The sequence below is a fragment of the Falco rusticolus genome, chromosome 5 (assembly GCF_015220075.1).
Source record: "Falco rusticolus isolate bFalRus1 chromosome 5, bFalRus1.pri, whole genome shotgun sequence".
NCBI classification, from domain to species: domain Eukaryota; kingdom Metazoa; phylum Chordata; class Aves; order Falconiformes; family Falconidae; genus Falco; species Falco rusticolus.
This window is the reverse complement of record NC_051191.1, coordinates 57,239,376-57,266,988: the sequence shown is the minus strand read 5'-3', so window position 1 is coordinate 57,266,988 and position 27,613 is coordinate 57,239,376. Positions and strand designations below refer to the sequence as shown.

Below are 27,613 nucleotides of genomic sequence, written 5' to 3'. Positions count from 1 at the left end.
GGGAAAAAAAAAGAAAAAGGGAAAACCAGCGCAGTTATTCCCGCCTCCGCCTCCTCCTCTCTCCCCTCCCCGGGCAGCCAGGAGCCACGTCACCGTCACCCCGGCTGGCTGCGGGCTGCTCAGCAGGCTCAGCCCGGGGCTCCCGGGCCACCAACCCCAACTTTCTGCCTGGGGCAGGGAGAGGAAGGGCCTGGCCAGGGGAGAGAGAACGTCTACCTTGGGGGAGAAGTAAGCAAGGGAGACACGCAGCCCGATCTGGCAGGGGACAGGCGCTCGCAGCCAGGGCAGAGCGAGCCTCAACTTTCCTTTGCCAGAAGAGAGGCTCCGTGCTCGGGCAGGAAGGGCGGTTAAGCCTGAAGAGCACGTTTGCTCAGGCGAGGCTTGGAGGGGGAAAAACTTTGCCTTTGCCCGCCCTGCCCGCAGGAAGAGCGCCCTGCTCCCTTTGCTCCAGAGGAGCCCCTCTGGCACCATGAACATCTTCCGCATCCTGGGGGATGTCTCCCACTTGCTGGCCATCATCATCCTCCTGATGAAGATCCTGAAGTCCAAGTCCTGCTCTGGTGAGTGCTCCCACGCCCCGGGGAAGGAGGGGGACACTTCTGGGAGGGTGACTTAGCAAGGGATGCAAGCGAAGTGGGTTCCAAAAAGGCTAGCGATAGCCCACAGAAGCTGGCAGCCCTCCCCCATGGGCTCTTTGAGAGAAGTCATCCTCCTCCTCCAGGAGGTCTCCCTGCCTGGAGAAGAGGGCTGTGTTGGAAGGATGTGATGTGGCAAGGCACATGGCCTCAGGCAGGTGTTGGTCTTGGGATGATGAGGCGGAGAGGGCAGCAAGGCCAGAGGGAGGTGGAGAATGAGCACAAGAAGTTGTGGTGGCACCAAACCCAACAGCCTGGAGAGAAAGCTGCTTTAGGCTGGAGGTCCTGCCAGTGAATGGGCAGGTACCAGAGGCTGCCCCGACCCCAGGCAAGGAAAACAGGGCAGCAGCTTCCTGCAGGAGGGTTTTGCTCGGAGTTCATGCTTTCCTCCCTGAGAGACTTTGGAGCTGGGCTGCAGCCCGTGTTGTCACAGGTAGAGAAAACGGTGGGTCTGACTGCACCTCCCTGCCAGCGGTGACTAAGCTCCATCAGCATCCCTGGGCTGGTCCCCAATCCCGCAGCTCTTCCCTTGTGCAGCAGATGTCACATCACACAAGCCCTGGCAAGGTGGGCAGGTGAAGGGGCCCAGCGAGGGAAAAGCATTTTGATGATAGTAGGGGCTGAATTGGCCAAAGCAGTGAACATGCCCACCAAGAGCCGGTCCCTGTGACCTGAGGCAGGGCTCAGGGGTGTCTGCAGGAACTGCCCTGTTACTTGGGAGACTCCAGCCAGTCCTGGGGTAGGTCTAGAGCTACCACAGCACCAACACATCAGACCTGGCTCACAAAGCAACATGCGTAACTACGGCCGTTTCCAAAGAAGGCATAATGGGAAACCACCATCCTAAGGGTCCTTCCCCTCATCTGCTTTACCTTCCTTTCTTCTCCCTGCCATGCAGGTATCTCTGGGAAGAGTCAGATTCTTTTTGCCCTTGTCTTCACAACCCGCTATCTGGACCTGTTCACAACCTTCATCTCTGTCTATAACACTGTAATGAAGGTAAGGAGAGGGCAGTGCAGAAGCAGAGGTTCCTCTCAGCGCGCCCTGGTTTCCTGGGGAGGTGAGGGTACGTGGTGGCTAAGTCAGTTTTTCAGCCAGCAAAGATGGATAAAGATGCTTCCTTTGGTGTCACTGGCCTTCCGCTGGCCAAAAATCCTCCTCACCACAATCAGTGAGCAAGCTGAGTCCACCACATTTAGTACCACCACAACCAGAATGAGACACCATGAATCAAGCCTGGGTATCCTTGCACAGCAGGAACATGAACAGAGAGCCACAACCAAGCCAACCTCTTCACACCGAGCCCTAGAGGGCTCGAACAGGTGTGATCCTCATGGTGGGGCAATCTTTAGTTGACCACAGGAGTATCCTCAGCAGAAGTCAACTCACAAGCCAGCACAGAAAAAGTATTCACCACTGTCTTGCTCTGGCACAGCTCCACCAGAACTGGGTTAACAGAACTTGACTTTGGCAAAGCCACCCCCTCTTCAAGCACAGGAGGTGCAATTGCAGGTAAGGTCTTGGTGTCTCCCTTCCCTCCCCCAGGTGATTTTTTTGATGTGTGCCTACATCACCGTGTACATGATCTATGTGAAATTCCGGAAAACGTTTGACAGCGAGAATGACTCCTTTCGCCTCGAGTTCCTGCTGGTCCCTGTCACAGGCTTGTCATTTCTGGAGAACCACAGCTTCACACCCTTGGAGGTAAGGAAAACCTGAGGCAGGAAAGGGGAGGGGAAGCAGCAGCCTGACAGCAGGCAGCAAAGTGAGCAGCGTGTTGAATAGCTGAGATGTTTAACAGCAGAAGCAGACAGGAAAGGCAAAGTTGGCAGGCCTTGAAGACTGGACCATCCATAGAGCAGCGCAGTGCTGTCTCCTCTCAGTCGCGGCACAGCAGGCTCATTTTCCCCAACTCCAGCAGCGCTACTCATGCTGCTCGTACATCAGTGCTCTGCCAAATGAAAAGCTTTGGGTCTTAACGTGTATTACCCAGCACCAAGACCCTTCACTGCCTTCATTTTGCACTCACAGATACTCTGGACCTTCTCCATCTACCTGGAGGCCGTGGCTATCCTTCCTCAGCTCTTCATGATCAGCAAGACAGGGGAAGCAGAGACCATCACGACGCACTACCTTTTCTTCCTGGGCCTCTACCGTGCTCTCTACATTGCCAACTGGGTCTGGCGCTACTACACGGAGAATTTCTATGATCAGATCGCTGTAGTTTCCGGGGTGGTACAAACCATCTTCTACTGTGACTTCTTCTATCTCTACGTTACCAAAGGTAGGTAAATGAGTTGGTATAAATCTGAAATGTTTGTTCGGCACTCTTGTAACGTACAGTGGAGCTACAGCTTGCCATGCGTTAATCCTTACATGACTTTATTCTTTGCTGTATTTGTGATGCATATTGTCTACCTAAAATCCAGTTTAAAAAACGTATCTGTTGAATGCAGTTGGGCATCTCTGCTCACAAGGATCTAGACATTTGTGTGAAACAAAGTAGAAATTAAACCAGAGCTAAGCCTGGTTTAACCCCACCTTGGGAAGTTAACAACTGAGGTATACTCATTTCTACATACGCTTTGAAAGATTATGAATCATGCAAAGAAACTTTAAGGGGGGGGGGGGGGGGGGGGGGGCGCATAGCTGTAGGCAGACAATGTACCTGAGAAAGCAACTGCAGAGATACAGAGATTATTAAGTCTGCTTTTTTCTTTTGATGGAAAAGATGTAACGTTCTCAAGAACTGATTCTGTAGGAAGATGGGCATCTGCAGACAAGACATCCCTTTCTGTTTCCCAAAATCAGAGGCCCCTTCCACTTCAGTGCTGTGCTTTGGTAAATGGCTGCATACCAGAGCTAACAAGTGCATCAAGGGCATAGAATCTGGTAGAACATGCTATGGTATGCTGAGGCTGAAGTATGCTTTAAAACACTTTTCTGTTGAGGAGGATGGAATTTGACGAAATCCAGCTGAGTGAACAAATATTTTCTTCCTTTTTCAAATTCCCAAACTAGTCTGCCAAAAGCAGCAGTGACGGCCTACATTTGACGTTTCAAGGGATAAATCTTCGGTAGCTTCATGCAATATACCTGCTGATAGAGAGGTGACAGGAGCACTAAGCAGGTGGCTGGCCTTGGCAGGTTACAACTTCCTTCTGTCATTAAAACATTTCTGTAGCCAGAAAAGTACTTTGTAAAACTGCCATCAAGGTGCTCCACATCAATTCCTTTTTTTTTTAAACTAATCCCCATTTTAGCTTCACTCAATTCATGTGTCCTTCTGTATTTTGTGAGAAATCCGTACCCTTTGTAGTTGCGGATGGTGGAACAAAAGGGGGAAAAAACCCAACTGCTGGCTTTCAGTCTCACATCACTAGTGACAGAGCTGCAAAATTTAGATGATACAGGAGACAGAAGAAAAAAAAACATTTGTCCCAGGGACATCACAGTAGGAAGAGAATTGCTTTTTGTTGGGTTTTTTGGTTTTTTTTTTTTACACAAACGTTCTGAATCACGGGAAAGAAAAGGTGTCTGAAGATATGCAAATGCTTTGCAGTCATTTATGAAAACCAGCAGTATTATAGCAGGTTGCATCTCTCTTACACTCTCACAAAAAAACCCCACCATCTTTTCCAAACATTTCTAACACTGAAGAGCTTGAACAAAAGGGCAGCAATGCTGCAAAAAAAGCAAAGATGCGTTACATAAAGAAATGTATTTTAAAAGACTTCAGAGTCTATACCAAAGCATTGCAAAGGGATTTTTATAGAACGCAAATTCTCTTTATCTTGTTTTCAAAACTAGATTAACTCCTTTCTGTGTAACACCAGGACCTGAAAGATACTCTGAGGAAGCTCTCGGCTCCCAAAAGCTTGCATTTCAGAATGTCTAAGGTTGGAAGCAATTTGGGGGATCCTGTAATCCACCCCCTGCTCACAGCAGGGCTGCCTAGAGCAGGTTGTTCAAGGTCCTGTCCAGTCAGGTTTTGTGTATCTCCGGGACAGACGCACCACAGCCTCTCAGGGCAACCTGTGCCACTGTCCAACCATCCTCACTGTAAGAAACTTTTTTTAAGTGGAACTTCCCATCACTGGGCTCCACTAAACAGTCTGGGTCTGTCTCCTTTACTCCTCCCATCAGGCATTTTACCCACTGGCAGGATCGCCCTCAGCCTTCTCCAGGCTGAGCCGTCTCGGCTCTCAGCCTGCACTCTTACAGCAGATGCTCTAGTCCCTTAATCGTCATGGTCTTTCTGGACTTGCTCCATTATGTTCCCACCTCTTCTACTGGGAGCCCAGAGCTGGACCCATTGCTTCAGCTGTGGCCTCACCAAGGCTGAGCAGAGAGGAAGGACCCACCTCCCCTGACCTGCTGGTGCTACAGCTCTGGAGACTGCTCGCATTCTTTGCCAAAAGGACACATTGGTGGCTTGTGTTCAACTTGGTGTAGACCAGCACACCCAGGACCTTTTCTATCGAGGCACTTTCCAGCTGGGCAGCTCCCAGCACATACCGGTGCATGGGGTTATTCCACCCCAGGGGCAGGACACAGCGTTTCCCTTTGACTTTCATAAGGTCCCCACCAGTCTGTTTCTCCAGGCTGGCATGGTCCCTCTAACCCCGTCTGGTGCATCAGCCACTCCCCTCTGTTGTGCATTAGGAAATCCCTCAGGGAGTACTTGCCCTTCCCGCTGGCACCAAAGATGATGAGCAGTACTGGCCCCAGTACCCACCCCCAGTACTACGTCAACAGCTGGACTCCGTGCTGCTGACCACCATATGGCCAGGGCAGCACTTCTCCATCCACCTCATCTAAGCCTATGGGCCCCTGGTGTTCCCACAAGGCCACACATCCCAGCTTCCAGGTCGGGTAAGATGGGGCAGGCTCAGGCGAGACTGGCCCACAGACCATTTATTCAGGCCATGTTCTCTATTAAAAGGGGGAAAGCACTGGGGATAGAACAGCAGACTCCACAGTACATCATCAAGAAAAAGCAGGGAAATTAAGAGGGCCCACACGTGAGAAAGAATAACCACGGAAGAGGAAAGAATCCTTTCCCTTTAGCATAAAGGAGAATAAATTCATTGTGGATTTTCCCTGCTAAGAAGCAATTCTGTAATGGATGTCTCCCATCAAGGATCACAAATTCTCCTGGTCTCAGGATTCCTTTATGTTACCCTTCTCACTAAATTCTCCTAGATGCTCCTTCCATAACGAATGGGATTCTCTGGAGCTGTTAGCATACAGTCGTAACTGAGGACAAGCAGTTGTTCCCTGAAGATGGCACAGCTCTATTCCTGCTAGCCTACATTAGCACGTGGAAGATGCCCAAGAAAGTCTATTTGATAGCCATCACCTCTTGCTGTTTGCAAACCTGGCAACCCACTAGCTAAGCACTCTAAATAGCAAGTTAAACAAAAAATTAACAATACTGTTGAAACAATGCAACGGCTGAATTGCCCAGAATTCTTTCATTACCTTCTCTTTCTCTTTGCACAGTCCTAAAAGGAAAGAAGCTAAGTCTTCCCATGCCTGTTTGAAGACATTTCAACAGAGAACATTGGAAATTCTGAAGATGAAGCTCTTGATACCAGTTTTCCTTTCCTGGCCCTTTTTGACTAACGGATGGCTCAGCCGAGTTTCACTCCAGTGCCGGAAAAACAAGGCCTGGAAAGCAGATACGCTTTTCATCCACATGAGACTTAGCTTTTTTTTTTAAAAAAAATTCTTCTTACTTGAATTTGGTGCTAGTTAGTAGTGCTGGCCGACGCTGAAGTAGGGCAAATTATTCTCTCCCAGCTTTTCCCAGCAGCTACCTCCAAAACAATCCTCTACCTTGACCCTGAGGCAGCACAAGTATAACAGAAACTGTCACTACCTTTGGTCCTTCAGTCCTTGAACGAGTGCCTAAGGTAAAGGGAACATAGCACCATTAAGTCCGATAACATATGCAAAGGCCATGGACCCATTTCACATGTGACCACATCACATGTGACACAGCAGATTCTACAAACTGTTATTTTAATGCTGTATGAACTAACACCCTCCTGAAAGTTAACTTTGTCTGACCCTCACTCTGTGCAGGCCCCATAACATTCAGTAAAAATATGTTGCCTTTGAATGACATGAATCTTCCAAGTCCACAAGTATTCAAACATCCTCCCTACTCACTTTCAGTGGCAGTTCTTTGTATTCTACAAACTGGGACCATTTCTATTAAAATTCAGTGGGTTGCCAATGAATGTTTACAACTCCTTGAATTTGTTTGTTTTTTTTTTTTTTAATAACTGGGAAGAACAGGGGCAAAGATAGCTTTACACTCCAAAAATAAAGACAAACTTCACAACTTATTGACAACAGTGTTTTTATTTATACCTACAAAAGAAAACAAGATGGTATCAAAAGGACAATTTACAAACTAAGAATAGTAACATAGCTCTTAGTATCCTGTGTCTGAACACCACAGATCCATGAATCTCTCAATTCAAGTCTTCATTAATACAACAGGAATGTGTTCAGAGACCAGCAGATGCGTGAAACAAGATGCTGATCCCACACAAAGCCACTAACCCTTTCATTGTTCAGAAGTCCAAACAGTAAATTGCTTCAGGAAGTGCGAGGGGAGGAGACACCCAACTCATCTGACACTCCCACAAACTTTTACAAATTGAAAACAACGCAAACAATACTAGATGCTGATGCTTTATCAACAAGGGCCCTCCAGCTGGTATATGGAACAGAGCAGCGAGCACCAGGTGGGACGGGGCAGCACATGCCACGGTGCATTTATGCATTCAACAGTCTGGTTAACACTCTGAACTGAGACCCTGGACTTCAGCTGACCTCAATGGCAGTAAAGCACTGCAAGACTTGGCATAGACATTTACATGTGCACAAGTCTCCCCAAAAAGAAGTGAAAGCTATAGCAGACTATAAGGCAGCTTTGACGGTCCAGAGACCCTTTTTAAAACCACTCAGTGAGATACCTTACTCCTACACCCCCTTAAACCACATTTCTGCATCGAACTCACAAATTAAAATAGTAATAATAATAAAAAAAAAGCTCTACATTTGCTTGTGAGGGAGGCCAGAAGAATCAGTCAGTGCCTGGATAAACTAAATGTTTCTGACCTTCACTTAACACAAACAAAGAATTTCCTGCCCAAGCACTGGGATTAGATGGGATGAGGGAACCAAGGTTCTGGAAGATCTCTCCTTTTTCCCTCTGGGTCAGCAACCTACCTGTGTACTGCACAAAAGAAAAAAGAAAAAAAAAACAAAACACACCAAAAAAAACCAACCACAAACAAAAAGCTCATTCATCCCCCAAAATTTTACTCTGGGAAGAAATTTTATTAAAAAAAAGACATAATTTCTGTATAAGCAAGCTCTTTTTTTCCTGGGCTATAAGAAGTTCCACTCTGCTACAAAAGGAGTGGGCTGCCTTGTTCATCCATATGCAAGAACACCAACAGAAAATATCAAACCAACCCAAACCTCTGCGCTCTCATAATGCAAAGATTATGCCTCACAAAGCAGGAGATGTATCCATTCTTTTGCCATATTACCAGATCAAGAGCAGCCAACTCCTGTTATCATCTACTGTCTCTGAACCGTCTGGTTTTAGGAATAACAAGTCAACAACATGCTTTACTAAAGGGGAAAACCCCTCACACCCACCTTAGCCTGTAAAATAAACAAGTTTTATTTACGTATTTACTAAAATTTCACTCTTCTCTAACATTTTCTAAAATGCTACCTACCTGCGAGAGCTCAGCTCAAAGGGACCAATGGAGCAGGGAAATGCACTCAAAAGCCAGGAAAAGCAATAATCAGAGCAAAGTACAAAAGAAAAAAAGCTTCAGAATCAAGATGCACTAACCAGCTCACCGCTTACCTCATGAAAAGGAGATCCCAGGCAATCTCCTCCTCCTCCTCCTCCCTTCCTCCCATGTCTTCCCCCCCAGCCCACCCTGTTCAAACCTCTTAAATTTAAGTGTGAAAAACTCTGTCACATTTTATTCAGCATAGTGGCATTCAGAATATTCCCCATGGCAAAAGGGAGTTTGATTGTAAAGGAAAAACAAGACATACTGTTCCATTATCTCAGTTCTGTTTAGTTTCTGGGCTCTCAAACTAAGACTTCTCTTAATAAACTCAGAAACAGGAGTGTGAGATCAAAAACTAGTTTAAGGATAACCAGGCTCCACATACTTGTGATGCTGCAATTTAGCAACTATAGGGAAAGAACTTATTTGGCTAAACATTATAGCAGTGGTACCTGCAGCAACTACCTGGTTTTCAGGTATTGAATCCAAGACAAGTTTGGTCTCTGACACTTGGGGGTTTAATCCCAACTTCCCTACTGCAGGCTGCTACAGGTACCAGAAGATGGGGCCCGCTGCTTCCAGAGCTGCAGAAAACACCAACAATGTACACCTGGGGCATTACTCCGAACACCACCCAGCTCAGACAAATGAGCAGAGTTTTCCTATAGGAAGTCACCTACAGCAGTTTACAAGCAATAATAGTGAGCTATTTTAAAAAAGAAAATTAAGATTAGGAGTAGTGAGCATTGCTCCCTTGCATTTATAATTTTTAATGAAGTGCTTTTTGGCTCCCCGAAGTTTTCTACCTCTCTTGATACTTTCTGAAATTAAGTTAACATGTTACAGAATAGAAACTTCCTCCCCTCAAAAGCAAGTTTTCACACAAACCTTAGACACCAAGATGATCGAGCTGGGACCTATCTGCCTTATACCCATTTCTTTTAGAGAAAATAAAATTTCCAATTTCCTCAACATGCAAGACAAAAAATAATAAGTTTTCCAGTCAACTATATATATCTCTTAAAAAAAAAAAAAAAAAAAAGACAAAAAAGGACAAGGTCAGTAATGTGGACTGGGGGCCATTTTTGATGGGCTCGAGGGATTTGAAAGGTGAATTCTAAGTCTAACCTGCATGAGAGAGACATCACAATGGGAAAGAAGAGAAAGAAAAGGTTCCTTTAAATGCAAGAGGTCTACACTGGTCACCAGCGGGTGAGTGGTCTCATTTGCGGGAAGGGGGAGGGGGTGGGGGAGGGGGTGGATACTGGTAGGTGGCAGTCTGTCCCATATAGCCCATCACATTAGTGGCAGGGGGCTGCGGAAACTGTTGTGACATGAGCGGCTGTGGCTGCTGGCCTGAGCGCCCCACCATCCCTGCATACTGCTGTTGGGTAGTGCTCTGTGAGGTTCTCCCAGCGGTGGCAGCTGTGGTGCTGGCACCATAGCCACTAGCACTGTACTCTGCAGTGCCATAGCCACTCGTGCCATAGGCAGCTGCTCCATAGCTCCCTTGAGTGTAACCATACTGGCTCTGTGCTGCCCCAAAAGCAGAATTTGGGCTCCCGTAGGCACTGCCATAGGTCTTGTTGGCTCCGTTGGCATAACTGTCACCACGCTCACGGTCTCTGAAGCCACCTGAGTCTCTCCGGCCCTCTTTCACTCCCCGGAGCCTCCTGTCACACTCCTCCTGGTACATCAGGTTAGGGTTGTTTACTGAACTGCTCGTTCGGTAACGAGAACGACCTCCTGGCGATGGATATATTAAGATTTAGTACCGTGAACAAGTCTTAAACAATGAACTCTGGTACAATTATGCCACCCTTTCTCCCCCTTCTACATCCAAAATCTTGCCCACAAGCAGCAAGTTCTTTTGACTGTCTAGAACTTCCCTGCACAGCTGTGCATATACACCTCTTCATTTCGTTCAAGGTGTAAATACAAAGTTCAAAAAGCGTTCTTAACACATGAGCTTGGAGACAAAGAAATAGAAGAAATTCAGGACTAACTTGCAAATATAAGGAAACTTATTAGTCCTTCAGGGAACAAAAGGAAAAAGTCTCAGTCCCTGAAGATAACATCAGTGTATCCCTTCACTGATTTCAATTTTGCACGTGCATGCACACACATCCGGCTGCCCATGCTTAGGTAGGAGCTGCAAGGAATTAATTCAACCAAAATTAGCTCCAAGGACCTTATCAGGAGAAAAAAAAATAATCTACAGCCAAGGTAAAAGCGGACTACCTCTCTGCTGGACAGAGATAAATTAAGTAACGTATTGAGACCTCGGATACAAACCAGCTTTATTACTAATCTGTTCATTACCTTAAACTTGCACCTACTACCTCCCTGCCCTCTTTTAACCTTCCCTCCCTCAAAATGGGGAACCTATTCCTCCTGTAGCCCTTTTCCCATGTGCCTTTACCTCCACCACCACCTCCTCCTCCTCTGTGGTCCACAAGCTGCATCAGTTTTGGATTGATGGCTTGATTGGCTTCTTCCAACACTTTGATAAGCTCCCTGGCTTGTTTCAGGTTTCCTGGTGTGAAGAAGGTGTAGGCAGTACCTTTGTTGGTACTACGTGCGGTACGACCAATACGGTGCACATAATCTTCAGAGCTGTTCGGATAGTCGTAGTTTATCACAAATTTAACATCTTCCACGTCTTGTGAAGTGCCCAGGTGCGAAGCACAGTGAAGGGGTAGGGTTGAGGAAAGGGGAGAAGAAGAGAGGACGTGCCAACGAAAGGTGGGGAGCACGAATGCAGGTGACAGTAATAAGAAAAAAAAATACAAAGTTAGTAATTGCACAGAATAAATACAAGACAGACTCATCCCAAAAGAGTAGAAGACTCAAATTTAAGATCATCAGGAACAAAGATCAGTGTCCTGAAAAACAGGGGTAATTTGAAAGCAGTTTTGCCCTGCACTCAAATTCATCCTCCCCGGAATGCATTCCTCTGTCTTCCTGTGTCAAAGACACCAATGCTTGTGAATAAGCTAATTGAATTTTGTACTCCTTTTTTTAAAAAAACCAACTAACAATCTGCAAAGTCAGACAGAGCAAACTGAGGTGGAAGAAGAGCAGAACTGCCGCGGTAAAGCTTTTACTCTGTTGGGAGAAGTCTAACAAATAATAACAGTAATAAGATCACTTACCTTCCACTCCGTAACATGAAATAAAAGGCAATCTTAAAAATATTTACTTTTACAGTCCTAATAAAATACAGTGAACTACCTTCCCTAGCCTAAGGCTTAAGGCACTCCAATTACATTAGTATTATTCAGCCAACTCATTAAAAATTATTCAGACCTACAGTATCTTAACTCAGCTTTGTAGTTATCACCAGAACGCATTGCACTAACATTTCACCATGCTGTTCCATCCAGTTCTGGCAAGCTTTTGTAATTTGGGCAATCCTGAATTCCATTAGCAATTCCCTACTTTCAGTGTCAGATGGAAGCAGGAAATGAAATTATCAAAGTTGCTTTGTACACAAAATATTACTCAAATTTAGGAGATCAGAACTGCGTGCCTTATGGGAAGACAGACTTTGTAAACTTACTGGACAGAAACAAAGGAACTGTTAGTGTAACACTTAGTAAAAGCAGCTCAAGTACCGAAAGCACCTATTTGCTACAGTATACAGTATTTTTAAAAAGCATGGTATTACAGTAAGTGCCCTAACAGCTCATAAAAAAAAATAATTTAAAATCTGCATTTTAAGAAGAATATTATGAAAATATCCAAGATAAAACACAGATTTTTGTGATTTCCTTTCCTTTTTTTTGTTTTGTTGTTTTAAAGAGAGAAACATTCTCTGTTTGTTACCAGACCGATGCACACTCCCTCCTCCTGTGGGAAACCGCTGCAGCCGATCCCGTCTCTTTGCCTTTTATTTTTGGCGGCCTCCTTTCGAAAACTCCGCCCTCTGACACGGGACCACTGGAGCGCGGGGAGCATGCATCAAGGGTCCGTGGCAGCGAGAAGTCCCCACACACGCTCGCTCTGTGAACTGGCTTAGATGCTTCTCTGTAGCCCCATTTGGTTGTGAAGCGCCGGAGAACCTGGGTTCAGGTAAAAGTTTCAGGTCCTCCAACGCTTTTTGTCCCCTATTTGGGGTTCTTGGGGGCAATTGTCAAAAAAATGAAGATACAAAAATTACATCCAAAGGGTCAGACTGCATCTATTGCCCAGACTGCATCAATTTCAGAGGGGTTGCAGGAAAAATAAAAACAAGAGGGTTGTAGTGACAAGAGGGGGACTTTATGTCTGTTTCTTATTACAGCAAAGGGGGGGCTCCTCAGTCTTTGCTGACTCCAAAGTCCTGAATCACACCAAAAAAAGGGAGTGAGAAGGCAGGTTTCACAGGGGGCTGCGCGAGTCTCCAGCTAGGGTCCTTGATGCAACAGGTTTTTTTAAAAAGGGAAAGTGAAGTAAAGAAACGAGTACGTATGACAGATTGCATCTTCACAGCCAGGGTGTAACTAGTCTGACAAGCTGCAGGCTACGTGATGTTCAGTCAGTCCCGTTTTGCAAATCCATCAGTAGCAAAGTAACTTGAATTATCACAGAGGATATAAGGACGTGCTTTCCTGGCAGAAAGCACAGGGAATTGTGGCTACCAATGCAGATGGAACTGATTTGACTGGGGAAGAGGGGGAAGAATGGGAAGGCAGGAAGAGGAAAATGCAAGGGTGTTTTCCAGACTAGAAAGTGGTCCTGGTAGAGCACACAGCTCGCTGAAGAAGAGACCAGAGCAAGTACAAGACTCTGCTTCTCCAGTCTAGCATGCTCCAAGTGTTTGCGCACACTCCCAATCTTCCTGCGCTTTTAGAAGATAATGTAGCAGGATCAAGATTTGAAACTGTAAATCATTTTTGACAGCTACCTGGGAAACATTCCCTTTGTCAGACCATCAGAATACTCTATGGCACAGTCTCCAATTATTAATCAGGAGAGATATAAACTAGCAAACATGCTAGTCTAGAGAGCTGTTCAGACCATCAATGTAGATGTGCCCCCACCCCTGCACTGAGAATGATCTGCAGCTGATATCAAAGCTTCTGTTAAAGAAAACAAAACAAAACAAATTCAATGTTTTTAGTTTAATACTGAACAAAAAAAAAAAAAAGGTAAAAAAAAATAATATATATATCAGTGCAGAGAGAGGACCTCACTCCAGGGAATTATCACAAAGAAGTCATTACGGGACTCAGAACTTACCTGGAAGAAGCTTTTTTGAAACCAATGTTCCATTAGGAAGAGGGAAAGCCCTGGTGACTCAGCCAAAAGGCGCGCGCCCCTGTTTTATGTTATTTAGGTAGAAGCCTTCACTTTCCAGGATCTTGGAGGAAGTCGTCCAGAAGTTTGCCAGTTAAGTGACTTATTTTAAGAAGCAGCAAACTCAGGGCCCCAAAACAAGCAGAGATGTTGTTCAGTAACAAGAAACAGACTCTGGTACCTTTCCCCCTTAGCTCAGGTGAAGTGGATGATGGGAAGTGGGGAGACTTTTCTGAAGTGTTATCCAATTAAGTAGTTTTGAGGGGAGTGTTTTTTTGAGGGGGGTGAGGCTGTTTTAAATGTCTAGGCAAGATGCACAAAGAAGCTACCAGCACATAGCAAGCCTGTTTAAAAAATGCTGCTAGAGAAAGCAGCTCTCTTTCATACAAACTGGTTTCAGGCCTCAGTCCCTTCTCCCAACAGGCCCAAGTTCTAACTGCACAGGTCCAGACATGACCCTAGAGGGCAGAGACTGAAGTCCATATAATCACCTCTCCGAGGAAGTGTTGGACATTTTTTGAGGGGGGAGGGGAAGGAGGGGTGAAGGTTGTGTGAACAAAGGCTGCCAAGTCTAGTAATGGTCTGCCTGTATTAAAGTGACCATATGATGCACAGCACAGCCACCCTTTCAGCACATGAAAAAAAACAAAAGAGCTCAGATAACCGAGATTTTTAACAAACTAGAGATTTCTCTAGGCTTATCTGCACTGATTTGCAGGAATTTTGTCTAAAATTTACTACAATGAGACACTGACCCCCAAGTAGTTTATCTTCTATCAAACTCGGGGAAAGCGGAGTATTCAGTGTCTGTTATTAACCTCCGAGCACCTCAGAAGCCATCTTCCTCTTCTAGGGTGGGCAGATATAGAAGGACTGTGCTTAGCACAGTGTTTCACAATACAAATATGCGCATTAAAACAGGGGGCGCAACTGATGCATCCAGACAGATCATTTCCATACCACTAGAACAGAGCTGTGTGATTTTGTTTCAATTACACGTTTGGGTAACATGATGGTAAAGGCCATATGTAATCTCAGTGGTCCTGCCTAGAAGGAACACAGAGGAGGGAAGGTTACATGTCAAGACCAAAGATCTGGAGCAGTGCTTTCTCAGATGCGAATACATCTGTGGGGTAAACATGCGTGTACACTGGGGTTGGTATGTTCAAATCTGTGGTGTGTCATATGGGGAGAATATTAGCTATTTGCTGTTGAAATGCTCTCCCACAGCTTCCTACTTGAACTTTATCTGACACGCTCTGAACTGAGAGCAATCCATCCCTATCACCCAGCAACAAAAGCTGGGTTTGGGGAAGAAGTGAGTGTGGTGGAAGGGTTGGGTTGCATAATTGGACGTCTCTTCTCCCTCTTGGCGATCGATTGGTCATGCCTAGGCCTTGCTGCAGACCAAAGCCTGTTCATTAGGAGCAGGAAGAGACTTTGAATATGAAAGAAAAAAAAAAGATTAATGTTAAAAAAACGTATTTCACATGTGGGGGAAAATCACGCTTTGAATTTTTTTTTTAAAAGAAAACATATTTCAGTCCAAAGAAGAAAAATATGCAGCAGTAGGCAAGAGTGGTCTATGTGTACAAACCTAGCCCACGAGATGCAACGTCGGTAGCAATGAGGATAGGAGCCTTTCCAGAACGAAACTCTGTAAAACAAAGCATGCTATGAAGTAAGATTTTTCAAAAAGATAAAGTTACCTGAATTTGATTTACAGTAAGTGCTCATTTTTGAGAATCTAGGTCAGATGGGTCAATTTCAGAAACCCCAGTAAGTCAGCATATAATGTGCTATTTTTCAAAATCCAGCGCTCTGGGTTAAGCAATTTTCCCACTGCATTTTTCACAAAAAGAATTTTAAAAGTTGCAAATACAAGTACTGCAATTAACAGTACAAAGGCAAAGGAAGTTCTTTTGAAACTTATCTATTGGGTAGAGACAAAAAAAAACACCAAACCAAAACACACACACCACCAGAGAAAAGTATGTCTCTGTGAATTACGTACAGCAGCCTGAGTTATTCTCCTCTGTGTGATGGACTCACCATTAAGCACCCAATCTCTTTCCGGCTGACTCTTGTCTCCATGGATACACATAGCTGGCCAACTGCCAAATAGAGATGCACATTAGTATAGACAGAAAGTACATACATTAAAAGCAACAGGAAGCTTTATTGGCATTTTGGTAAAAAAGCAAAAAATGAAAGACATGAAGTATTTTATTCCCTCTGGCCTGGATCTACCCAGCATGTCTACTGGTTTGTTTCTTGCATGTTAAATGCACTACCTCGATAAACAACCATCTCAACCAAATCACATTCGCTACATTGATACAGTTCCAATCAGCGTATTGGAATTCTGATACACTAAAAGAAGCACAACTTAAATATACCATCTTGCACTAATGCTTTCTTTGATGGACTGGAATGTTCTGGGAAACTAAGACTGAATTCAGCCAAGAAAAGAATGGACAAGTTGTTCCCAACAACAGCATCATGAACATTTAAACCTTACTGCTTTTGATTACAATTTCTGTTTCCCATTAGAAACAAGGGGAGGGAGGGGGAAACTAATCACCCATCTCTGCGCATCCTTCGAGTGAGATCATCACATCGCCTCTTTGTCTCCACAAAGATGATAGTCTTGTTTTCTTTCTCTGCCATAATTTCTTCCATCAGTTGTATCAGTCTAAAATAGACATGAGAGCTAATATGTGTATCTCCATATACAAGAATATAGGAGCACACTCTCAGCTTACATTGAAAGCATATACAATAGGCATCCACATAAATAAGTCAGTCTCACACAGAATTTAGGTCTGTTGTATAAAGGTATGGTTAGAATATACCCAACAGATTTGTTAATGACAGGACTGGCTTTGTAACACTCAAATAATACAAGTAATTTCACTATTTGGAATTCACAGTTGGCTTACAAAGCAATCTGGATTTTTAAGTACAACCTAAATAAAGTGAAATGGTAGGTAAACCAGCTTACTTATGGTCTTTCTCGCTTTCCATGCACACATCCACTATCTGCAGGATATTGTGGTTGGCACTCAGCTCCAAGTTTCCCACGTTGATCTGAACATAGTCCTGCAAGAAATCCTCAGCAAGCTGGCGCACTTCTTTTGGCCAGGTGGCACTCCACATCAGAGTCTGTCTATCAGGCTAAGAAAATGGGAAAACGGATTTATTTAAGGTACTGGACTTCAAATGGAAAACCAAAGGAGGCTGTCCTTTTACAAGGTTCACGCACCCTTATCTGGTCAACAATTTTACGAATTTGGGGTTCAAATCCCATGTCCAACATCCTGTCCGCTTCATCTAGCACCAGGTATGTACACCGACGAAGGTTGGTCTTTCCTGCCTCAAGGAAGTCAATCAAGCGACCTGGTGTAGCAATGCAGATCTCAACACCTTCAAAACAGAATAAGGGAAAAGAGTAAGGCTCTGCATTTGAATGTCAATTGGTATTTTTAGTCAGAATGAATCACCTTCCAGAGCAAAATTGTTTAAAAAAAAAAAAGCACCACCCTCATTCGTACCCAAGATTGAGTCATTTCAGTAGAAGCCCTAGTTTCTTTTAGTATTTTTTCCCATTCTGAAATTACTGCTACAGTGCCATTAGAATAATAAATGCAGTATAGAAGCTAAAAGCTTATTGTCAGAAAACACCAGTGAAGGGCTGTCCAAAAATCAGCAATAAAATAAGCTTCTACTCAAGCCTGACCCACCTTCATCCAGAATTATGCAGTCTAGAGAGCTCTCTAGAAATCTAGAGAGTGAACTCCAGCCAAACTCCCCACTAATCAAACATGAAGTGCTTCTCTGGCTATACAGGTCAAATTACTTCCACTTCTACCTTTTTTTTTTAGAATATATAAAGCCAAAGCACAGGCTTTAATACTGAGTAATTATGCACCAACAGTGACAGACAACCATCCTGCCCGTATTGTTAGCATACAAATGGAATTCAAATATTCATAAACTAGTATCAGGTATGGCAATTTATACATTCCTTAAAAGGAGGAACTGGTTTCCATCAATTCCCAGATCTTCTTACAGGCGAGTCCTTCTGTGTCACCATAATGTCCAGTGAATAGGTAAGTTTAGGCAAGCAGCAGGGTGAAAAAAAAAGCAAAACCCCAACAACTTTCTTGATACTACACTTACAGATGCAGAGTATTCTGTGGCAACCCAGATCTTTTTTTGTCTGTTTTTTTGCCTCCCCAGAGCCGAGAAAGCTGGGCAAACTTCTAGTTTCTATAAAGCTCATGCAAGAATTCAATTTCTAACAGAGCCATTTGTCTGCCAGGGAGACTGAATAAACTACAGTCTCTGTTGTCAATGATGTACTCCTCCAAAATTAATTTACTAAATACCCCAAGTATCACAACTGAGGGAAAAAAATTCTTTTTCTATCTGTTCAACAGTCTTTGCTGCAGAAAATACTAAGCAATCATCCAAAGACAGTAACACCTGAAAGGACTGAAAGCACTGGACCTCCCCACATCCTCAAGGGTTTTCTTCATAAGCAAAATACCTATTTTACAGCACCCAAGAAAGGTGTGCAAAAACCCACCACGCTGATACTCCCAAGGTCTCTTCATGTAAACTCTGACTCTTCCATTGAAGATGCTACTTTTGAATTGGAATGCACTACCATTTTCTTGAACACAGCTACGCTGCAGTCTTCTACCATGCATGCCTTTATACCATTACTGCAGTTTTCAATAATGACTCTTGAGAACTGCAGTGGTAAGTAAAATGTTCTCATTTCTTGAATAGATCTGTATATATAAGCTTACCCTGACAGTACTTTTTACATCTTTACACGTAATTCCATTACAATTTTTTAATGTAGTGAAGATGAAAGCCATCAGCACATTCCTACATTTGAAATTACATGTAACTAGCCCCTGAAATGAAGGTTAGGTCACTTGAATACTACTGTGTTACAGCGGTTGCTGTAGAACCATGGTTCTGCATCATCCTCAACCTCAGCCCCTTACTATTTACAGAAAGGCAGTTACAGAACATTATGGAGTATGTTAAAAGAAAGAGAGCTTAGTGCTTAAGAACAATAAAAAATACCCCAAAATGCACTGTGTAAAGAAGCTTCTGTGCATTCAAAAATTAAGTTTGATTATACAAGCCTAGGCAGAAAACTAGCAATCTGGCTTAAGAAAAATCATTCCTTAAGTTTGCTGCTACTACATTTCCTCAAAATAATGTGTTCTCTTTCCAGTAAGTTCCCTTTTCCCCTTCCTAGGTCCTGATGATATTCACAAGTGGGAAGTTCAAAGAGAAAATAGAAAGGAAGTCTAATATCCAAATATGTCACTATACAACAAAGAAGAGAACTACCTCATGAACCATCATTGTAACTGGAGAAACAGACAGCCAGTCATTCATGCACACCCCCTTCCAAACAGGTTTTAAAAAGATCATGTTATTTTTACAGAGATTTTACAATACGACCTCCTCCAGAAACTACAAACACCTGTTTTAAAATTACCTCTTTCTAGATCTCTGATTTGGGGACCTTTGGGTGCTCCTCCATATATGCAGGTACTCTTCAGTCTTGAACACTTCCCATAATCATCAGCCACCTGCTGCACTTGCTGGGCCAACTCTCTAGTAGGTGCTAGAACCAGACACTGCAAAAGGAATTGATTCAGGATAGCCAAGCTGCATACATACCCATGCTCCGCATAGATACCCGTAAGCAAAGCTGGACCATCTGCTCTTTATTAGCTAAAACACTTACAAATCTTTAAACGATGTCAGCAATTGCACAGAATTTCAACTGAGTGGGATGTTCACATTGTGACAGTAAACATTTCTTTACTTACTATTCTGATAAACCAATTGAATACAGTACACATCTCATTAACAATGCCATGCCACACACAAAAAAAGGAAGAGAATCAACAAGCACTTACAATTGGGCCGTCTCCTCTCTCCAAATATGGCTGGTGGTTGATGTGAACAATTGCAGGCAACAAGTACTAAAACAGAAGAACTTTAAGTCAAGACATGGGACCTCAATATCCACCGCCAATGACCTCCTGCCATGACAACTGGCTCATGGCAAGAGCCCCTTTAGCCTAACATTCCTTCAAGAAGCCAAAACCTGATGCGAGAGACAGCAAGAAACTGCGGCTATATAAAAATCAGGATTCTGCAAATACAGATATTTGCACTTATCCAAGAGAACAGAAGATTTTCAGAGCTGCTGACCAACCGTATCGGCTTTGACATGAGCACAAAATATAGTTGCTCAGCAACTCTGACAGAAAGGCTCATTTAAACATCTAAGTTAGTAGAACTGAGCAATCTTGGCCCTAACCAGTACTTTTCATAAAATTACTTTTTAACCACTGCAGATAAAATTAATGTGTACCTTGAAGACTCAACCATTTTTTATTTTAACTTGCACAGTTAATAAAATATGCTAAAATGCACATAGTTTTTTAAACTGTAATGTAAGCATAAACCAAAGAGAAGTGACTAAGCATCCAAAAATAAAGACACACACAAAACAACTGCCTTTAAATGATAGGCTAGTTGAATTGAAATTTACTTGCCTGTAAGGCAATAAAGCAAGCTTTAAAAACATGTAATCATTGCACTTTATGCTTGTAGTACGGACAAGCCCAAAACCTACTAACAAGTAGCCAAGGGTAACTTCTGCAAAGCAGCTAGGAAAACTAAGTAACAGGGAAGAACACATACTGCTAGTGTCTTTCCAGAGCCAGTCTGCGCAATGCCCACCATATCACGACCACTGAGGGCTAGCGGAAAGCCTTGGCACTGAATTGGAGTGGGTTCTGTGAAGTTCTGGTCCATCAAGGCATCCATTACATACTCTAAAATTTAATTTGTACAAAAAAGAAAAAAAATCTTAAATGATGACAGGCTTTAGAAGACCCTTTAGAAAACAGAACAGGCCTAAACAGCATTTGTTTTTGAGTAATCCTCATTATCTTAAAGAATAGCAAAGTACTTACGCGGAAAGCTACACTGGTGGAAGGCAAACACAGGCTTGGGGCAGCCCTCCATCCCTCTAATTGTTATCTCTTTCTTTCTTCGCAATTCTTCAACTTCATACTATTTATGTGGGGAATAAAAGCAAGGACAAATGCTGAACATCAGCAGGGACAAGAACTTAAAAGTGCTTTTTTCTCACTATTAACTCTGGCTAAAGCTCAGAGAAGTGAATTGAAACAGAGATCTAAAAAGGACACCTTTTCCAAAGATTTTCTTTTAAGATTGAGCTATCACATAGCTTCTCCAATATTCAGAGGTATGGGCTCTCTATGTAGCCTAGAAGGACTCTCTTTTCTTCCAACCTTCTCTTTTTAATGAGAAGTGTATTAATATAGTATTTTTAAGAATGATACTCTTTTTTCCAGAGGTCAGAAATGACCAACAGCTTCAAAAGTGATTAGAAACAGATAATCAGATAAGAAATATGCTAAGAATGAAACAAGTAAGTAGGCCCTAATATAGTACAAACAAGGAGAAGGCGGGCCTGTCCCTCTCCTCCAATTAATACGTTCCAGAGGCAGTTAACTACAGAGCTCCTGCTGGACAACTTGCAACTCACAAACGTTGCTTGGAATCTTTTTGGAACCAGCACTTCCGTTCTGCACGGAAGAAGCCCAGGCAACGTCCTAACGATACCCTAAGACTTCCCAAGTTTTTTTAATAATGGAACTTCTTAATATATTTCTGAAACATATATCCACATAAGCATAATTTTAGGATTAGAAATAGTATTTTATCTTTTTTTAGGTTATCTTTTAAGTCCAGCTGCACTTCACAATGTGGTTCCACAATTCATGACCTTATTCTAATGCTCATTAAAAAAAAAATTTAAAAAATCAATAGAAAGATACACACGATACCAAAACATATACTTTATCCAAAGCAATAAATTTACTATTTGTGAGAATCTCTTCAGCTTGAATGAAAAGGTAAAAAAAGAAAACAGCTTCTGGGAAAAACATGAAAATCCTTTTAGTTGGCTAAGACAAAGACAACTAGAGCAGCTAATGCTAACTGTGGTGCAGTAGTTCCAAGTTGTTCTGTCTTTAAAAAGCCAATGCCTCCTTCAGTTCCTTCATGCCATATAAATATCTCATTAATATTTCACAATGATCTCTAAATCTATGTAACTGGATAAGAACATTTTGCTTGTTTCCTTGTGTAAAGAATGAAATCTCTTAGTTTCTAAATATAAAAAGACATTAAATAGTGAAAAGAAGACTCTAGACAAGCTGTGTAGGAAGGGGCGATTACTATATGTACAGAGTAAACACAAAGTACTGCATCTGGTTTTGACCCCCGCCCCCATGTAAGAAGGGCATATCCAATTATGGGGGGCAAGCAAGAGGGTGGAGTGCAGTCTATATGAAGAAAGACTGGAAGGGCTAATTTGTCCAGCTTGGGAAAGAGAGGACTAAACAGGGGAATTTAACTGCTACTTTCAACTACCCCAATGGGTCTCTACAGAGAAGATGTTGCAAATATAATTATTAGGGGGGAAAAATACCATGAGAAGCATTAAACTCTGGGACAGCCACCCAGAGAGGATATAAACTCTACCCATCCCTGGGGATATTCACATTTAACAGGACAAGGTGCTAAGTAACCTGCTCTAGTTCTGTAGTTAGCCCCGCTCTGAGCAGAGGATTAGACTAGAGGTATCCCATAGCCTCTTTCAGCTTGAATTATTATTAAGATAAAATGCTACTTTCAAACTTTTCTCATGCATTTCTGCCACTCTCAGTTCATTATTTTAAGTTCTTTCAGGGCCTCCCCAGGAGTGCAACTTTCAAGTTTTCTAAGTCTTATCTACCCTCTTGAATAGCTAGAACAGACAAGCATTATGATGATGAATTACAAATGGCCAAATACCTCGTATAAAAACAGCTGAGAAGCATCACCTTTGCTAACGTTAAATAGTGAAGCCAACTAGAGCCAGCATCCTGCACAGTACACAGGTACCAAACAAGCTCAATGAAAAAGCAGTTCTATTACACACTGTCCCAGACTTCCTAGGACAAGTTTTTCCACTTATGACATTTTCTGTTGTAGGCAAAATGGGACAGAATCTGAAAACTTACTGGAGTAAGCCTGGCCACTTCCGGATGTTCCACGTAAAAATTCTTCTCAAACTTGGGCAGTTCATTTAAATCCCATTTTTTCTTACGTAAACGTTCCCCTGGATTACCAAATTTCTTTGGGGGAAGAGGACCTCCACGACTTGCTCCAAACCTGTGAATGTCGATGTCCGTTATAAAATAAGCAAACAAAACCAGGAGTATTAAATTACTCTGGAATTCACAGGTTTCTTAAGCATTTTCCACTCTCTTTTCCCCAAACTGACATGAGCACAACGTTCTAGCAAAAGTCACCCCCCTCCAAACACTATGATGGCATACGTCTTCTTGAAATAACATAAACCTGCTTTAAAGTCAGTTCTAAACCCAAAATCATCTTAAAGTTTCCTTCCAGTACAGCCATTTTGTAAGTCACTGCCTTAAAACTCCTGTCTCTCTAGGTTTCTACCCCAGGGTTCCCTCCCTCGGGACTACACTGTGGGTACAGCTACAGCACTTACCTTTTCTTGAAACTGACAGTACACTTAAAACATGGAAAAGGTATGAGAAAAATCTGTAATTGCAAGTTCCTTTTATCTCTCTCAAGATTAATTTTACACAAAAATAGCTACTTCAGTCCTCCCCTCTATGTCTTCTTTCTTATCAATGAGCATGCCTCAACTGAAAGCCAAAACAGTGAAGAACAGAAAGTAAACAAGTCCAGCCAAGCCTGCAAATCCATCTGTAATTCTGGAACCAAAGCAATGAAATTTAAAAAATAAAAATTAAAAAATCTTTTAAAACAAGAGTCTAACAGGAAAAATACTCAAAAAAGTACCTGGGAAAAACCATATCCTCTTTTAAATATTATTGATGAAGACTCAAGAGGGTAAGAAGCTAATGTTTACTAAAGATTTCCTAACTAGCAGAACTCAGAAGTTACTGCTCTTTTTCTCTCTCCTAGTTTTCTTCATCCAGCTAATTAAATACACTTCAGAAGGTTAAGAGCCAACTGTAATGACTTGTTAACGCATTAGACGAAGCATGAGCTTCTGGCAATAATCTGTAAGAAAACTGAAAACCGAGTGGCGTAAAATTATTATTTACTGTAAATATTATAAATTCTGTATTTTAAAATTCACAAAATAAGTATAGCGCTTTCATTAGATTCATACAAACACAGCAGAAGATGCTTTACCAAATGCTATCAGACCAAATTTTGTCCTAATTCAGATTTTGATTAATAAAGCTACAGCTTCCTGCAAAACATCATTTCATCAGAAATGCCCATTTAAAACAAAACTTTTGTTTAGATGGCAAATCTAAAAATGTCTGCACCTTACCCTGGCAGTCCACTAGTAAATAAAAAACTTAATGAAACAAACCAAAAGCAACAAAAATCTCAAAACAATCTTCTAACAGTAACTTGGGGAAGGGGGGTGGGAGCGGGTGCTAAAAAATATAGTTCTGAAATAAATTTTTGAATTACTGCAAGACTATCTGTTCAGACATTAACTACATTTTTTTCTTTAAATTGCTTCCCAGTGGAAACTACAAATTACAGTGATTTAGACACCAAAAAAAACCAGAACTCAAATCAACATGTTAACAAGAAGAAAGGGTTACATTGTTGGAAAAGCTAAGCATGGCAGATATAATTTATCTTAAAACCTGCTAAGTAAGTTTGAAAACCTTTGCTTTGTTGCAACTGTTTCATTAAGTCTCTTCCCTCTCCTATAAATATCCCTTATCTTCTCATCAGTATGTCTATCAGATCCCTAGAGGCCTGCAATAATCAGCAGATTTTGTCATATGAAAAGACTGTGTAACACAAGTTCAAAAATTCATTTAACCATGACATTTTCTTTCAGGATAAAGTAAAAAAAAAATAGTTTAAATTTTCATTCACAAGGACATTCACCTTTACTGAAGATGTTTACTACTTATGATACTAACCTGAGGTCAAAATGACAACTATTTCTGTATCCAAGTAGTTCTAACAAAACCCATAACCTCACTGAAGTCAACTGGAGTTTCAAAGTATCAGTGGGTCTCCTTATGAAAGGAAACATATGGAAGAAGCAATTGCAAGACTGGACACTGAAACCGCTGGGTACTGCAGGGATTTGCTCCACAGCTACTCAGACGGAAGAACTGATGTATTCTACATAGAAATCACATAGTTTCAGTTCTCTGTTCCTACAGACAACATGTCTGTATGGTGACCTGAAAGAAGAGAGCCCTGCAGCAGTTCCTCAGCGCTGCCTCTGCTGAAGTTTATCCACTACACAGGCAGTAACTGACACTGTACATTCCAATTAGAAGTAAAACAAGATTCCAACTTCAGTTAAAGTGATTTAAATCTAAGATCATTCCACTGATTTGCCAACAGTTCTCTTTCAGAGTCAATTCAGGCTGACTCAAAATATTCTTCTGTAATATTACTGGTGTTACATTCCAGAGCAAAACAGTACAACTTTCCATTCTAAGAAGTCACCTACAACTAGGTCCTGGCAGAAGGAAATCCTGAAAGCCTGTATTTAGTTAGCCCATGAAAGAACCAGCACTGAGAAGGTTATACTTCCAAATGGTGCTTAACCAGCATGCTGAGTGGCCCAAAATTTTATAGAGTTCATGAAGTATGATGGTGGTTAATGGGTACAAATATTTTCACACTTTAAATAGACATATATAACAAACTGAATCCCAATGCATTAAAGCTTCCAGGATAATATGCCAAAAAAACGTTTTCCATGCAAACGTCCAAAAACTTCACAAAGAAGCAGGTAGGCATTCCTTTTACTTATGCAAAAACCCTGATGCAAAAGAGAATCATCTGCCTGTAATCAAAGTCTTTACACAAAATAAGATTACACAAATTTTAAGGCATGCCAAGTGTTGTGACAATGCTTTGGCTAGTGTTCTTTTAAGTAACTGTATATAAACCTGCATACTCAAACTCACTCAAACTCCAGAAACAGCTGGGGTCTGAACCATCTCTGACTTGCCAAAGCATTTACTCCAATGTCCTTGTGTTAAACTGAGCTGGAAATCTCACAGTGGAAAAACACCAGAACACTTCTTTCTATGAAAAAAATGAAAGTATCTTTCAGAGTGTAAAATGTGGGTGTAAGATAAAACAAGGATGCAACTATCTCTCTCCACAGACAACGAGAAACTAAATGTTAAAACGTATTGCAACATATTATGAAAATAATACCGAATCTCCCGGTAGGGAAGGAAAACAAAAAGGAAAGGAAGGGGGAAAACAACAAAAAACAAACCACCACAAACAAAAAGAGAGACATTAACTGAGACCTAGTCTGCCATATTAAGAATAACAGAACCCACATGATGTATTTATTGTTAATTCTTGATAATGGAGGCCTAACTACTTGTGATCTAAAGGGCAGAAAATGCTGCTTTCCTAAACGAATTCTAACTTTCTCTTTAAAAAGGCCTGGAATGAACACCTTACTACTTTTAACCCTTAAAATCCTCGTCTCCAAGTAGTTTTGCATTGTAATGGCACTGTATTTATTGCTGCCGTCCTCATAAGGAAAAAAAAAAAAAAATCTGCAAAAGCCTTTTCCAAGCCAAGCTTCCTTTAAATAGCAGATTCAAGAGTATCAAGCACTGGGCCTCTGCAGTGCCACACAGACAACTCCTGTCTGACTGCTCCATAAGCTTGGTCACGTTCGTTAAGCGTGGTCCAGGGCCGTGTTTACCGAGCTCACCCTGCCGCGTACTCAAGTCTCCTGCATGGCAGCAGTTTTCAGTCTCATTTCCTCTCACAATAAGCCTGGGCGCGCAACTGAGAAAGATCTTTCACGAACTGCCACATTTCTGGTAAGTCCAGCAGGAGCAATGACAACCAGAAGGGCAGACAGTCCAACCGGCCCTGCCAGGGCCACCAAGGCCTTTCTGTCTTGCGGGGGGGCCGGGGGAGGCGGAAGTACAGGGCTGGCAGAAAACAAATTGGGGGGATGGGGGGAGAAAAATGCAGGCCTTAAAACTGCAAGCAAGGCACACACGGTTACAGACCAACAGAAAAGCTGAATAAAAAAACTTCAACCCACCACCCTGCCTTGCTGCCAGAACTACACTAATAAAGTCCCCAGCTCCCCCCCCCCCCCCAATACTAGAAATTTTTGGGGAAAAGCTCCCCCAATACCGCAGACTGAAAGCGCCCCCTCGCCCCCCCGACTCCCTCCTACCAGGCCCCCAACGCGGGGCAGACGGCTCCATCCACAGCCTCCATGCCGTGCGACCGCGCCGCGCCGCCCTACCCGCCATTGCCCCCGCCCGGCCCGGCTCGCCCCCCCCCCCTTACCCGCCGCGGTCTCGATCGCGGCCCCGGTCCCCGAAGCCCCTCATCGCACCCGGAGGGGTGGGAGAAAGGCAGCGGAACGCCGGCCGTGGGGACGGCGAGGGACTGGGGGTACGGGGAGACGGTCCAGCCAGGGGCGGCTGTGTCTCGGAGGAATCGCTTTGCGCCACCTCGCTTCTTTGGTGGGATACAAAAGGAGAAGAGGTGGTCAGTGGGTCAGAGACCCGCTGGACGTCGGCGGAGGGAACGGCGGGGCTCTCGGTCGGCTCCAGGGCCCGTGAAGTGTGGAGACACCAGCGTCTTCTTCCTCCGGGCTCCCGGCACAAAATGGCTGCCGCCGCCCCAACCCGCTTCAGTTACGTTACGGGCGCCCGGCACTGCGCAAACTGCGGCCCTCGAAAATAGCTACGCCTA

At 43.1% G+C, this 27,613-nt stretch overlaps 2 protein-coding genes across 4 annotated transcripts; one reads left to right on the top strand and one right to left on the bottom strand.

The window, feature by feature from the left end:
* On the top strand, positions 1–7,918 carry KDELR3 (KDEL endoplasmic reticulum protein retention receptor 3). Its single transcript, XM_037389879.1, has 5 exons — positions 1–560; positions 1,534–1,634; positions 2,181–2,339; positions 2,667–2,919; positions 6,141–7,918. Exons 1-5 carry the CDS (start codon positions 470–472, stop codon positions 6,179–6,181), a joined length of 645 nt encoding a protein of 214 aa, XP_037245776.1. The 5' UTR covers positions 1–469; the 3' UTR covers positions 6,182–7,918.
* On the bottom strand, positions 6,989–27,559 carry DDX17 (DEAD-box helicase 17). 3 transcript variants are annotated; one of them, XM_037389876.1, is made up of 14 exons: positions 27,203–27,531; positions 25,834–25,954; positions 22,894–23,044; positions 20,773–20,872; positions 20,498–20,631; positions 19,705–19,770; positions 19,278–19,419; positions 17,016–17,176; positions 16,755–16,927; positions 16,335–16,445; positions 15,803–15,864; positions 15,348–15,407; positions 10,893–11,132; positions 6,989–10,216 (listed from the first exon to the last, which is right to left on the bottom strand). In XM_037389876.1, the coding sequence occupies exons 4-14, from the start codon at positions 20,822–20,824 to the stop codon at positions 9,693–9,695; spliced, it is 1,725 nt and encodes a 574-aa protein (XP_037245773.1). In that variant the 5' UTR covers positions 20,825–20,872; positions 22,894–23,044; positions 25,834–25,954; positions 27,203–27,531; the 3' UTR covers positions 6,989–9,692. The 3 variants fall into 3 exon arrangements, with proteins under 3 accessions (XP_037245773.1, XP_037245771.1, XP_037245772.1); XM_037389874.1 differs by lacking the exon at positions 25,834–25,954 and having other exon boundaries at positions 27,203–27,559; XM_037389875.1 differs by lacking the exons at positions 25,834–25,954; positions 27,203–27,531 and adding an exon at positions 27,087–27,145.
* Between the last annotated feature and the right edge of the window lie 54 nt (positions 27,560–27,613).

What these genes read in the sequence shown, in the direction of transcription:
- KDELR3 (XM_037389879.1), top strand. Translation starts at nt 470, where the DNA reads ATGAACATCTTCCGCATCCTGGGGGATGTCTCCCACTTGCTGGCCATC. An exon ending in TCTATAACACTGTAATGAAG is followed by an intron (nt 1,635 to 2,180) that starts GTAAGGAGAGGG and finishes TCCCTCCCCCAG; the next exon opens with GTGATTTTTTTGATGTGTGC. An exon ending in ACAGCTTCACACCCTTGGAG is followed by an intron (nt 2,340 to 2,666) that starts GTAAGGAAAACC and finishes TTGCACTCACAG; the next exon opens with ATACTCTGGACCTTCTCCAT.
- DDX17 (XM_037389874.1), bottom strand. Translation starts at nt 27,246, where the DNA reads ATGAGGGGCTTCGGGGACCGGGGCCGCGATCGAGACCGCGGCGG. An exon ending in AATCAGAGATCTAGAAAGAG is followed by an intron (nt 17,177 to 19,277) that starts GTAATTTTAAAA and finishes TCTGTTTTGAAG; the next exon opens with GTGTTGAGATCTGCATTGCT. An exon ending in GAAAGCGAGAAAGACCATAA is followed by an intron (nt 16,446 to 16,754) that starts GTAAGCTGGTTT and finishes TGTCTATTTTAG; the next exon opens with ACTGATACAACTGATGGAAG.